This window comes from Prinia subflava, chromosome 3, assembly GCF_021018805.1.
Source record: "Prinia subflava isolate CZ2003 ecotype Zambia chromosome 3, Cam_Psub_1.2, whole genome shotgun sequence".
NCBI lineage: Eukaryota > Metazoa > Chordata > Aves > Passeriformes > Cisticolidae > Prinia > Prinia subflava.
This window is the reverse complement of record NC_086249.1, coordinates 39,382,798-39,396,242: the sequence shown is the minus strand read 5'-3', so window position 1 is coordinate 39,396,242 and position 13,445 is coordinate 39,382,798. Positions and strand designations below refer to the sequence as shown.

Here is a 13,445-nt window from a genome sequence, read left to right as displayed (position 1 = left end):
AGTTGTCAGAATAAAAGTGTCTCAGATGTGCAACAGATTTACATGCATACATTTAACACTGGACAGCAGTTAAATGTAAGAAAAAACCATATAGTTATGACATATATACATTACAAATAAGACATCTCTTTGAAAGAACTTAACATGAGAACTTGCATTTCACGTTAATATTTTTACTTTTTATACTCAAATTTTATATTAAATAAAAATATGCATGCTTAACAGTTCAAAAGATTTAACTCTGTGATGAGACTTTCTCCTACAAAATGGCAAGTTAAATTAGATCAACCATCCTTTAATAGTATAAATATATTCATAAAAGCAAACCTCTAGTAAAAAGCAGCCAAGGTCCTTAATAAAAAAAAAAAAGAGAAAATCTACCGAGACCTTTCATGATCCTTGGGGGGCCTAAGAACAGACCTCTGCAATATGATCCAGTACCTTTAGAGACAGTAGCCTAGTAACATTAAGAAATGTACTTCATAGCAGCTCATTCTTTTAAGATACAGTAATCATATTCAAATTACAGTGTACATTAAATTATAGTCTGTTTACAGTTTGTTTCATATACACAGGCTCTCAGCTTTTGACCAACAATTTTGTGAGATTCCGTGGCCAGCTTCATTCTGCCCATCTTTCACTCAGCTAAATAAGAAAAAAAACCAAGGAAAAAAATGTACAAGGTTTGTTTTTCTTAACAAAAAATACTATTTTGTGAAGGAAACATTGCACTTTTGCCAACTGAAAATTAATTTGCTATAAAGGAAGTATTGTTCAGTGTAGTAGGCTTTGGTATGCAATGGAAGTCACTTCTTCAGTAGTGAGTTGCAGTTGCTCAGTGAAATGCTAACTGGGTTTTGTGCAACACAGAACAAAGGATGTTGTCCCAGGTTCTCTATGCTACCTCTGTCCTTACAGTATTGCTACGTGTTTGAAGTTCAGCCCATCGCTTTTTAGAGGAAATCCTAAATGTAACAAGAGTGAGTACAGTTTGACCAAACCTCTGTAAGGCTGAGAAGACATCGAGCCACCTCACTCCCACAGGACAGCACTCCCAGCTTGAAAGGGGGCCCAAGGGTCCTGTCAGAGACTTGTGCCGGAAACGCTGGAGTCTGGAAGAAAAGTATTGATGACGCGGTAGCTCTGGGCTCTGCGAATCATGTCACGGATCTCGATGTTCAGTTCCATTAGCTTGGTGCAGATTTCAGTCAGGCTCTGGTTGGAGCCCACCAGTGCATAGGTGCCCGTCTGACCTAGGGTTTGGTGGCGGAAGTAAATATTCAGGAGCGTCTGGACTTCATCATCAGAGCTGCTTCCAAAGATATCATTAGGCCACAAAATCCTGCAATGAAACAGGAAAAGAGCAGGTATTTAATTATGAGTTTATTAGCAGAGACAAGCTATGTGACAGAGATCTCTAAAAGAAGAATTGACTTGCACACACTTATAAGCTTAAAGCAACTCACTGCTTTACACCACTCATTTGTTACTCATATTCTGGTATCAGACACTGAATACATAAAAGTGCAATTTACATTATCTAAAAAAAAAATGCTTAAGAAAGCTCATTCAAATAGGTGTAAGTGAAACTGGGCTGAATGTTAGCTCATGCCAATGACATGCACCTGTAAGGAATTAACTCAATAAAACATTCTTAAGAGCCTCACAGGGCTTTGATCTGCAGAATGTAATCAAACATCTTAATTGTTGCAAGCATATGTTTGATAGTTACTTGTGGCACACCTCTCCAAAAGTCAGTATCAATGCCCCCATGTACCTTGTTGAAACAATTATTAATTATGCTGATCCTGTGCATTACATTTCATTAGGAAGATAATAAATGCATACTTTTCTAATAACATGAAAGTCTAATGTGAACCATGTAGCAAAACTTGCCTGCATTCTCTTATTTGTCTGACGGCTTTAACAAGTTCATTGTTTTTCAAACACTCCAGCATGGACTGAATAGCTGCTTCAGTAGAGTTGAATGTGGGCTCAGATTCTGTTGTCAGAGGCTCAGCTGCGATTGCAGCGGTAGCATCCTTCAGATTCTTCTTCAGCTCACTCAGCTCTCTTGACATATTTAACAGCTGTTCCAATGAGAAAAATGAGAGATGGGTATTTTCATGGAGCAGGTACTTCAAGTTTGTCCTTACTACTACATTGGATGTACATATTATGTAAAAGCCCCCAATTTAATGCAAGGACATTTCTTGATCTCTGTACAATATAGAAAAAAAGCAAATGAAAGGGTTTTTTTACCTTTGTGCATCCTTTAATATTATGCTGTAGTTTTGGCTTGCTAAAATGCAGGAGCATATCTAAACAAGCTCTTATTTTTCACCCTTGCTACTTTCTTCACATTACAGTAGTGGAAGAGCTGAAGAAAACATGTACTTCTCCTACCAAGATGTTGATATTTATTTACAAAACACAGCATTTGAGATGATTAACAGATGGACAGGAATTGTATAACCCTTTCTCAGGGCGAAAAGTTATTATGGCACAAGATTCATAAATAATTAGTAAGTTAATAATTTCCAAGGATCTACTTTTTCATGCTCCTACATGCTAAAAACAACCACTCTCACATGAACTAACAATGGAATTTCCTTCAAGTAATAGCCTATGGCTCCAGCAAAATATGCAAATGTCATGGTGAAATAGCTATTCTTTCTACAACTGTTTCCCAGTATCACAGGCTGCATTATTTCTAACAATTTAACAAAGTCATAACTGTGAAATACACTTACAGAGATCAATTACAATGAACACAAAATATTTCTAAATGGTAGACTGTTCTAGTAGTAGTAGTAGATGCTTATTGTCCTGTCTGCTCTTAAAAGTGAACAGCCCAGTCACATTGTGAGCCAGCCTTCACAACATACAATTTATTGTATTCATAAGATACAATAAATATTCAAACTCTTTCTACTCCAACAGCACATCTGATAAAACAGTTTTCATTTATAGGCCATCTCTAAACTACTAGAATATGTCGTAAAATACATGTAATAGCTTCAAATTTTATTTTACAAAGCAGACTACAACAACTTCTTCTCCTCAATAGTTTAAAATATATACAAATTTCTCCTTACCAGGAGAAAAATACACATGGAAGGATAAGTCAAATCTTTCCTTAATGATAATCATTCAGATTAAAGCAATCACCTCAAAGATGTTTCAAAGTATTACATATTTTAAGCTACTGTTGAAAATAAACTTGACTAACAGCACTGTTCTTGTGAAGTTCTTAAAAAATAAGATACACAGACTTATCTAAAAACAAAAAGCTGTTTGGGTCAAAAGTGAGAGTGTGCCATGTCAAAAATATTTAAAGGAAAAGGCTTGTAAACATTACAGAATTAAAATTTCAGGACATTAAGGTATTTAGTTGATTATGTATGACTGCAGATTAATAGTCAGGGTGAAATAGTGTGATCTGTGTTGTTAAGTCCATAGAAAGAAAAAATAAGAACATGAAAACAGAGTGCAATTTTTAGTATAGGACTTTGTAGTTTGTTACATACCTCTGGCATGGAACTCACTTCGTGCACTTGTCCAATAAGTTTACAGTAGGACTGAAAAAGCAACAGCAGCTGGAAGTGCAGTTTATATAATCTCTGACAGAGTTCCAATTGCTAAGGAAAAATTTGTAGGACAAGAAATAATTAATAAATATTAGTGAGTTTAGATAATTTTTGATAACTAACAAAATACATTAAGACTGTTCTCAAAAACATTATTTTACTGTATACTGATCATATACTATTTCAGAAAACAAGTAATGATTTTTCTTCTGCAGCTAAGTCATATATGACATTGAAAATAAAATTATGATGGCTAGCTCTTATGTAGCACATGTCAGCATCAGCCTCAAAACATTCTCTTTTGGTTAGCTTCACTGTCTCCAGTTTGCAGCTGGAAAGCAGAGGCAGAATATGGGGGAAGTGACTTTCCTGCACAGAACATGAAACTCCTGAATTTTAGATGTGATTGAAGGGCTCTTGTAAGGGATGGAAATCTAAGAGAGAAGCTGTGAAACAGTTGTCCAAGATGGTCAAAGCTCCTGCCTGCTCCTCTAAGGATAAAGAAACAGAGGTGATAAATCCATCTAGGAGTGAGAAGGAGGAAATGCCAGCCCTGGAACTTAAAACACTGCTCATGGATTTTCCACCGTCTTAAAGAAACTATACAACAGATGGATGGAGTTTAATGTGTAAGAGGATATTTGGCTTCTATGAAGTATTCTCCTAGATTGAGTAGATACTGCTCTATGAATATTCCCTTGTTTCTCCCAGTGTGAAGTGCAGCATGACATAAAAGATGCCAGACACATTGAAATAATGGGTGATGGGCATGGCTGCCAGAGAGGTTAGGTTAATATGCTTATGGTTCCTGGTATTCTTGTGTCTAACAGGAGGGGAATCTTGTAGTTCCATGGCTGGATCATGGTGAAGAAGGGAGGAACATTTATTCTTTGGCTGATTATATAAAAAGTGAAAATCCTGCAAGTACAAGTCCTGACCTTGTACTGACCCTTTGGCAGGAAAGCATTACAGACTTCCAACTGTATTTGATTTGCCTACTGTGAAAGAGACCGTGAAGAAGGGTGGGCTCAGTGATATTTCCATCTGTTTGGAGGAACTAAAGCAGAGTTTCATGCCAAAATTGGCAGAAAAGAAGAAGCTATTCATGTGTGCTTCTTTAAAGCACTTCATTCATACTTAGTTACCTGCACATGCTGCAGGTCTTTGCTGAATTTGGGACTGTGCAAGTGTCAGCACAAACACTAATAGAAAATACATTATAAATGTTAATTTGACTGAAGAGTTCTATTTACATATGGTTCAACATTTAAGTGCCACATTTTTTATTAACAGGCCAGAATTAGAACTACAGCTTAGCCTTCCAGTTCCCCAGATTTCTGTACCAGCCTCACAAGGCTGAGGGGCTAAGGTCAAAAGCAAATTTCATCTTTGTTCATCAGGGTGAGGTGGACACCAAGTAGCCATCTATGAACAGACAGCCAAGGGCACTGCCAAGATAAGGCAGAGCTATTTTCCTTCTCAAGGGAGGAAAGTGGGAGCAGGAGGATAATGCTATGCCAGCAGGTGTCAGCCTAGCAGGGTTTGTCCTGCTGAAGGCCAGGCTGCTCACATCTCAGCACCACCACAGCAGCAGAGCTGAGCACTGTAAATTTGCCCAGTCTGAGCTCCGTGTTATTCTGGATCTGGTATCTGCGTTGTTATCTTTAATGTCTGTTACTGCTGGGCAGCACTGGAGTGCTCCTGTCCCAAATGGAAGGGAGGAATTTCAGCAAGGAGGAGTCCTTCAGCAAGTTTGCAGACGACACAGAAGGATGGGACGCCATCCAGAAGGACATGGACACCTTGAGAAGTGGGCCCATGAAAATCTAATGAGGTTCAACAAGTCCAAGTGCAAGGGGCTGGCCCTGCGCTGGGGAAATACCAAACATGAGCACAGACTGGGAGAGGAACTCATTGAGAGCAGCCCTGTGGAGTTTTCATGGATGAAGAGCTGAACATGAGCCAGCAGTGTGTGCCTACAGCCCAGAAGACAAACCACATCCTGGGCAGAATCAGGAGCACCTCTCCTGTGAAGAGAGGCTGAGAGAGTTTAGCCTGGATAAGAGAAGGCTCCAGGAAGATCTTATAATAACCTTCCAGTACTTAAGGGGGCATAAAAAAAACATGGAGAACAACTTTTTACAAAGGCAGATCGTGGTAGGACAAGGGACAATAGCCTTAAACAAAAAGAGGAGAGATTTAGATTAGGTGTTAGGAAGAATTTCTTTACGCGGAAAGTAGTGAGGCACTGGAACAGATTGCCCAGAGAAGCTATGGATGCCCTACCCCTGTAAGTGTTCAAGACCAGGTTGGATGAGGTTTTCAGCAACCTGGTATTGTGGAAAGTGTCCCTGCCTATGGCAGGGGGGTTGGAACCATATGATCTTTAAGGTGCCTTCCAACTCAAACCATTCTGTGATCCCACCAGACTGGATATGACAGCAAGGACCCACAAATGCAGAAAGAAGGCCCAGCAGAGCTGTAGTGGGGAGCAGATGTGCTAGGGCAGTACTGACTTGTGGACAGGGACATAGTCCATCAGAACAAAGAGCTAGGGCATGAGTAACACTGCCAGTGAAATAAACCTGCCCAGGGGCTGTTCTCTGTAACCAAGGGCACAGATTCGCAATTGTGTGGCTAACCATTCTCTTCCCAAAATAAAGACTGACTGCTTAGATCTGGCCTCCTGGAGATGTCTCTGGCTTCTGTCTTCTCTCAAACCATGCTCAGGCATGTCAGGGGCTGGCTGGTGGCCCAGCCAGGAAAGACGCTGACCGCTCACCCGAGCGAGCGCCAGCCCAGGGACACTCGCTTCCCTCCTGGTCCTGTTCAGCTTGCAGGTAGGGACACAGCCTGAGGTTCCCCAGCAGGGATCAAAGTCACTCTATTCAAATTTTGGACACCTGGCAACACTACATTGCAGTTACATACACATATAGTTGGAGCTGTCAGGGAGTTAATAATTAATTGAAAACAAGCATAACATCATTAAAAAAAAACCCACATGATAGCTTGGCATGTAACACTGGTTTTTTTTTAGTCCTTGGAGAACAATAATTCAGTTTCACCCTTCTGGCTGCTAAACTGAATGAAAACAAATCAAGGTCAAACTAATGGTTCTAGTTTGACTCAGTATTTAGTTACTGTAGTATCAAGCAACTCAATTTTTGTTCTTTCTGAGTAATTATTAGCAACCAATAATGGTGACACTGTTCATCAACATATACACGAAGTCCATTGGAAGTGTAACTGCCAACTATAAATTGTAGTTTTTCACTAAGACAAATGAAAAACTACTAATTTTAAAATCACAAGAAATGTTTCCTGCCCCAGCATATTACATCCATTTAAAAGACTGGTTCGTAAACATGTATGTAAATGACCATTTGAAACAGCATATGAGTGTCAGAATTTTGGCACAGTATTTTTTGATTTCACAAAACACAACACATTAGTAAATTATTTTAGTCACTGCATTTAGAACCACGTACTGTATAGGAAAACTATAACAAAAAAAGAAAACATGCTCAGAAGTAAAACAGTAGAATTGAGGTGTATTAGCCCATCCACAGATGGACAAAAAATATGAAAGAACTTCAACTTACTGCAAGAGATTCCATTTGCTACACAGCAAGCATGGCACAGGAGAAAAGGAAAGGAAAGAAAGTATAGTGTCAGTGTAATGCATGCAATAGGAAGCACAGCCCATCTGTAATAGCATAACTTGTCAGCGGTATTAGCAATGCTTGCCTCAACCTGATAATTGGTTGGAATATCACATTCAACATGCACAGCATTCTTAATAAAATCAAGCTTTGATTCTAACGGTAAATTCCAGTCTAAATATCCTCAGTTAGATCTTCAGATTTATTAGTTTAGATTTATCCCACCCAGTAGCTCAAGAACTTACAGAGAAATAGAGTTAGAAAACTCTTGAAATAATACTTTTATTTAAAGTATTAAAGAGCTCATATTGCAAAATACTAAAAACAGCTCATATTAATTATTAAAAAGAGCTCATATAGCAAAGTACTAAAAAATTAGGAAGGATTTTCAAGTGATGAACAAAACTGAACTTTGCTGTTTCTAAATATTTTCTTGTTTAGAAGTACTTCTATTTTTATGACAAATAGATCTAATGAAATTGGCAGGATAATTTTTACGGCTGCGGGGCTTATTACTTGGCACATTAAAATGGAAACGTTTTGCATATAACTTTCAAGTTATGACTATCATAAAGAAAAAAAGTGCATGGAAAATGCAGTTTTGTTTAAATACATGGCAATGCCACATGTTGAGACAGCCTTGTATCCCATCACCAGGAATGATTCACTGGTTTATAATTCAGAAGCTATTAAAATGTCAGTGTAAGTCCTTTTGCAATAATAATAAAAATTCTAATTGACTTACATTAGCATTTCAAAGATTAGGGGACTAAGTGCTCTCTTCAAAACACAAGTGTTCCTCTTTTCTTTGCCAGTAACTAACATTTGCACTCTGTGTTCACTTAATGCAGCTTTTCTTATTTTATAAATATTACAATCTCATTACATTTTACATGAAGAGAGTCATCATGTAAGTGCTGTAAGTAACAAATGCAACCACATCTGCCCAGTTATAATTTAATATCAGTGCAGATGCACACGGTGTTAATAAGTACATGGAATTCTTATTAAAATTATTTACCTTACCATGAATACAAAGGCAAAAAATACAGATATGTGAAATAATATTAACTTTGATGAGCCTAACGGAGTATTTCAGTCTGTTTTCTTTACATTGGCCTTACTATTAAAATATATGTATGACAAGTGTTGCCCCAAATGCTGCACTGCTTTTCTATAAAACCATGACAAACTAAGCTTTAAGCTCTTGTGATGCTTAATTTTTTTCCTTTAACATTGCTTGAATAGTTTTTTTCTCCTATTTAGTACTCTTCAAAAAAACCCTTTATATCTTGGCTTCCATGCAGTTCACATACATGAAGCTTTATAAAGCTAAATTCAAGATAAAAGGAGGACAAGAGCAGACAGATCACTGTGCTGCAGTAAACTCAGAGGTGTGCTGGCTTGTGTTTTTCAAATCTTGTCTCTCTTAAGCTACTCTGAAGTTTAGCATGCCACCAAGTTTCACTTTGACTTTCAGAAATACTGGAATTCATATATAATTTCTAATTTGCCATGGAATTTACTTTAAAGAAGGGGGGAAGAGGGAGGCGGAAGCAGCAAATAAGTGAATTCCATGGTCTTTTCTGCCAGAAAACACTGTCTCCTCTGTACTGCTTCCAAAACAAGGGCAAGCAAAAAAAAAAAAAAAGGAGTGAGGAAGGGGTTTCACATTACATGAAAAACCCTTCTTCAGTAATGAAGGAAGAAAATATACTGGATACAAAATTTCCCCCAGCTACTGATGCTCAGCTCCATATTGCACTCCAATATAATGATTGTAACTTCCTCTCTCTTTCAGCATAAAATGAAAGACTCCTTGGAAGTTGAAAAGAGATTAATTACTTGCTTAAGTGATATTTCTTTTATTCCGCAGCAAGGGCTCAGGGGAAATGAACACAGCCTTCACACTTTTCAATTTCTGGTTTAATTCTTAGGGTAAGGGTATGTCTTAGATTAGTTGATAGACACTACACAATCAGTGGTTTTGACAGCTGAAAATACCAAACGTTTAGAGTACTTGGATCATTTGCACAGTTCTTTAGGCAGCCAGCAAATGCAGCATCTAAGAAAGACACACTCCCTAGCAGCAACACTTTGATAGTTTTAGTTTTTGGCATTTTTAGTTTTTTACTCCTAGTATTACTGTTTTATACTGTTAGCAGACCAGGAAGACAGCAATGCACTAATTTTTAGATCTCAGATTTTCTTGCTTTTCGAGGAATCATTTTTACATACTGAAAAGAGATGACAGTTACATAATTACTTCAGTCTTCAGTCATTTACTGGCACAGGAGAATCCCAGCATAACAAAATAACCACTGCATGCAAGGGTTTAATAAATACAAGTGCATTTTATTAAGGCATTCTATCTGCTTTAATATGTCAGCAGACAGAATCTTTTCCCATGATCTAGGAAGTTGAGTATATACACAAACTTGTATATATACCAGAGACAGAGAGAACAGGATATGCTGTGCATTCCTGAATATCCACTGGACTTGAAGGATAGTAGAAACAATTCTGTGTGGGGAAATCTACACACAGCTGTGTTCCTCCTTTAGAAAAGCTGCCTACCTGGACCAATTTTATCTCATTGTTGAGCCATGGAGCTGTCAAACAACAGTCAGATAATTGACTATTAAGAATTTCTAGCTTAACAGTGGTCTCACTGTGCCTTGAACTTTACTGTATCTCAACTCAGCTCCAGATGACTGTGGTCCCAGTGGATACACCTCCAGCCTTATTGGTGGCCTAGAGTGATTGTACCTTTAGCCACAGGGAAACTCACAGCAGCAGGTATATTCTGATTTCTGGGGACAAATTTTTATGGGGCGCAGCATGTTTTAAATATCCATTAACAGTATGAGTTTGCAAAGCCCACATCCATTAGCTTGTGGTGAGGAAGGTTTGAGAAAGGCTTATACTGACTTTGGACTTACAGAGTAAACTGAATGTCTCCTTGGGAAGTAAACACTTATTTGAATTAGCAGGGTTAATTGACAAGAAAAAGAGGATCTTCCAAATACAGTTTTTTGCAAAAGGGCAAACAAAGAAACAAACGGAGCCAGTCTTTGACTACATTAAAAAAAAATCCTTTCTTAATAAGGCTGAAGATTTTACTGATAGCTATACTCACCTAAGCCCAACACCTGGACAGACAGCACAATGGCATGTGCAGTTATCTTTTGTCTATAAATTGACACCTATGTCACTGAGACTCTGTTGCTCAAAGTAGCATCAAAGCTTACAAATCACACACATCCAAGTCATGTAATCTGTTGCAATAATAAGGCAGGGGAAAGACATTCTGGGACATGAAGCTTTTACCCAATTTCAGAAAAGCTGCTAGCTCTAGCAGCTGACCTAAACAACTTCTATTTCAAGCTTCTTTAATGTCAGAATGAGCAATTTTTGCCTTTGCCCATTTTCAGTAACAATAGTCAACAAATCATGTGCAATTATTTTGAAATAAGATCTGATTAGAGAAACTGTCCCAAATTAGTTACTAGCATCAGGAGGCATTTGTGATGCAACCACTTGTGACAATGCTGACTTTGCCTCACATCTGTCTCATCGGTAAAGGGGTCTGTTTTCCTCTCGAGCTTTTTACCAGGTGGGGAGTTCTAAGAATCTAAGATTTCTGTCTCGTGTAGAGCAAGCTGTTGCTTTTTCTTCCTTACAATTCATTCTGAACCTTTTCCAGGAGCAGCCTGGTTTTGTGCTTGGCTAAACAATTTTTTTAGGACAGAAGTTTTCAGCAGGATTTCAGGCCCTAGACTAAACCTCAATGAGTTTAAGAGTTTGGGCAGGTTCCCTTGTGACTATCACTGTAGGACAGATTTTTTTTACCCCCCTACAATTATTAGATTCTTTAGCCTTTCATGTTGAGGGAGAAGTGGAGAGGAAAGATAAGAAAACAAAACTTGTCAGTCTAGGAGTAATTCTTCCTTGTCCCTTCCTAATTGCATTTCCTCAGTTTCCCTGGCCTCTTCCTCCCATTACACTTTCGTTGAATAAACAGATTGTTCCTTTGGGAAAAGCTGGTTCAACTGAGGTGAATGAGTAGGGGAAGAAAAGAAATATGCCTGTTCATCCTGTCAGCTTCCAAGGAATAATGCATTTTGGCCTGAATGAATAATGCTGGGGAGAAACCAGGGACTCCTTGAAGGAATGAGAAACCCTTCTTTTCGGTCTGTCTGATTAGGAGTACAAATACCAACCCTGGCTTCACAAAACACACATTTAATTCTGAAACAGAGAATGTCTAGTTATAAAAATCCACACAAGTGGAACATGACATTTACTAACTTCTAGATGTGTTTAGGCAAGCCAAAGTACACAGGTTATTCCTTCTCCTTGGCATTATTTCTTTACTTTTTCAAAAAGGAAACAATGCAGTTGATAAGCAAGATGTGTCATTGTCCATCCCATTCTATGCATTTCCAAAAGAGAGATGAAGAGGATTAGGCTGCCTACAGCAAGATATGTAACACCACAGTCTGCAGTCACTGTTCAGGGTGTTTGTGCATCAGAGGGGACGGAGTGCCCATGCACATCCCACTAGTGCCATACACTCCACCTCCCTCTCGCAGGAGAGGCAGTGCTGTGTATTCCAGGTCTCTTTTTAGACTTGAGAATAGCTCATTTGTAGCTTCTTTGCACACCATCACAATTACAGAAGGGACAGTATCTTATTTAAATGCCCTGCAAGTGCCTAACTTTTGCTGGTGCCAGTGCTAGGTGGGGGAAGACTGAACAATTTTCCCACCGCCCGTGATTGCAGCCAGGGGATTTATTAGAAAATCAGATTTGCTAATAAGGTCAAGGAAGCCAAAATGCAGGGGTGGCAAGGATTTGGGATTCTTGGAAAATGGCATAAAAAATCAAAAATCAAGGGAGTTCAAAGACAAGAAGCCAAATACATAGAGATGGGAAACAGAGGTTAAGATAAAGACAAGAAAATAAAATGACTTGGAAGAGAAGACAGACAAACTGAAACCAACATAAGAATAAAACAAGTTATTTGAAAAAAACATGGTTACAACAGGCAAGTCTGTGTTCTGAATATGTCACAATTACCTTTTATAAGTTAAAATACATAGGAAGAAGAAATGTCACTTTTCTCTACATGCTGTGTGTTGCTTCCCAATTTTGGCTAATTCTGTCTAGCCCCCTCATCCCCCCATCCCTCCACTCTGTCTTCCAAAAAGAAACATCCCAGCAAAATAACATTCCTTAACTCATTACACATCACCAAGATATCATCTGTTTCCTACACTTAGTATATCAAATAACAGTATTAACTGCTGAGGGTATTGATATATGAAAATACTGTTCCTTAACTGGAATCAAGAAATGCAAACAAACAAATAAATATACACGTACCTGTGTGTATGAACTTTTTGTTAAAAATTGATAAAGAGATATTCTACCTTAGCTCTTAATACTTATCTACAGCACAAATAATTTTGCTGGCCATTTGACAGTCACTGTTTTGTAACTACTGATTTAAGTGTATTTCAACCGGGCAATTTTTGCTGTTGGGCAGATGGAGACTGTAACAGCCAAAGATAAAATGGGAGTAACATGGAAGGAGAGTACAGCAGGAATGGTTTTCAGAGACACTGTGGAAAACTGCTGCTGCAACGCCCTTCTGAAAGGGAGAGCACAGGGTTAGGGTCAGCTCTGCTTTTTTGTCTATAGTAGGACAGCAGAAGAACCTCCTGGGAATACTTCTGTTTCCTGTGGCCAGAACTGAGGCAACAACAACAGCTTCAAGCCTAAAGTGTAAAAACTGGATTATGCCCAAGCCCAGCAGAGAATCAAGGAGGAAGTAGAGCAGGCTCTTGTGGGTTCAAGAACAGGATATATCACACATATGTCCCATTATGGGAGAGAAATAACACTGGTCATTCATTACCTTCTCTTCAGAGTCCCCTGGCTGGCAGGTAATAACTCCATCTCGTGAGCCCCCAGCAAATGTTGCTTTGCAGTTTGCAAGCCACTGTTTTCAGAAAGAATTTAAAGAAAATATGAATAAGATCTATGGTTTGATTCAAAGAAAGATAAGCAATATTTTAGTTTCACATCACATCATGTAAATAAAAAATTGGAACTGAATTTTTTATTACCATAGCCTATGACAATTTGCTTTGAATATAATTTTAAAAGTGTACTCTTGATTTCT

At 38.3% G+C, this 13,445-nt stretch overlaps 1 protein-coding gene across 6 annotated transcripts in view; it reads right to left on the bottom strand.

The window, feature by feature from the left end:
- Positions 1–1,079: 1,079 nt before the first annotated feature.
- Positions 1,080–13,445, bottom strand: part of FRY (FRY microtubule binding protein) — a 228,467-nt gene continuing 216,101 nt past the window's right edge. For all 6 annotated transcript variants that reach the window (XM_063394764.1, XM_063394762.1, XM_063394765.1 and 3 more), the window contains 4 exons: positions 13,179–13,262; positions 3,531–3,641; positions 1,897–2,090; positions 1,080–1,342 (listed from right to left, as the gene is read on the bottom strand). In XM_063394764.1, the coding sequence (XP_063250834.1) occupies positions 1,084–1,342; positions 1,897–2,090; positions 3,531–3,641; positions 13,179–13,262 (648 nt within the window). In that variant the 3' untranslated portion in view covers positions 1,080–1,083. The remainder of the gene's footprint in view (positions 1,343–1,896; positions 2,091–3,530; positions 3,642–13,178; positions 13,263–13,445) is intronic.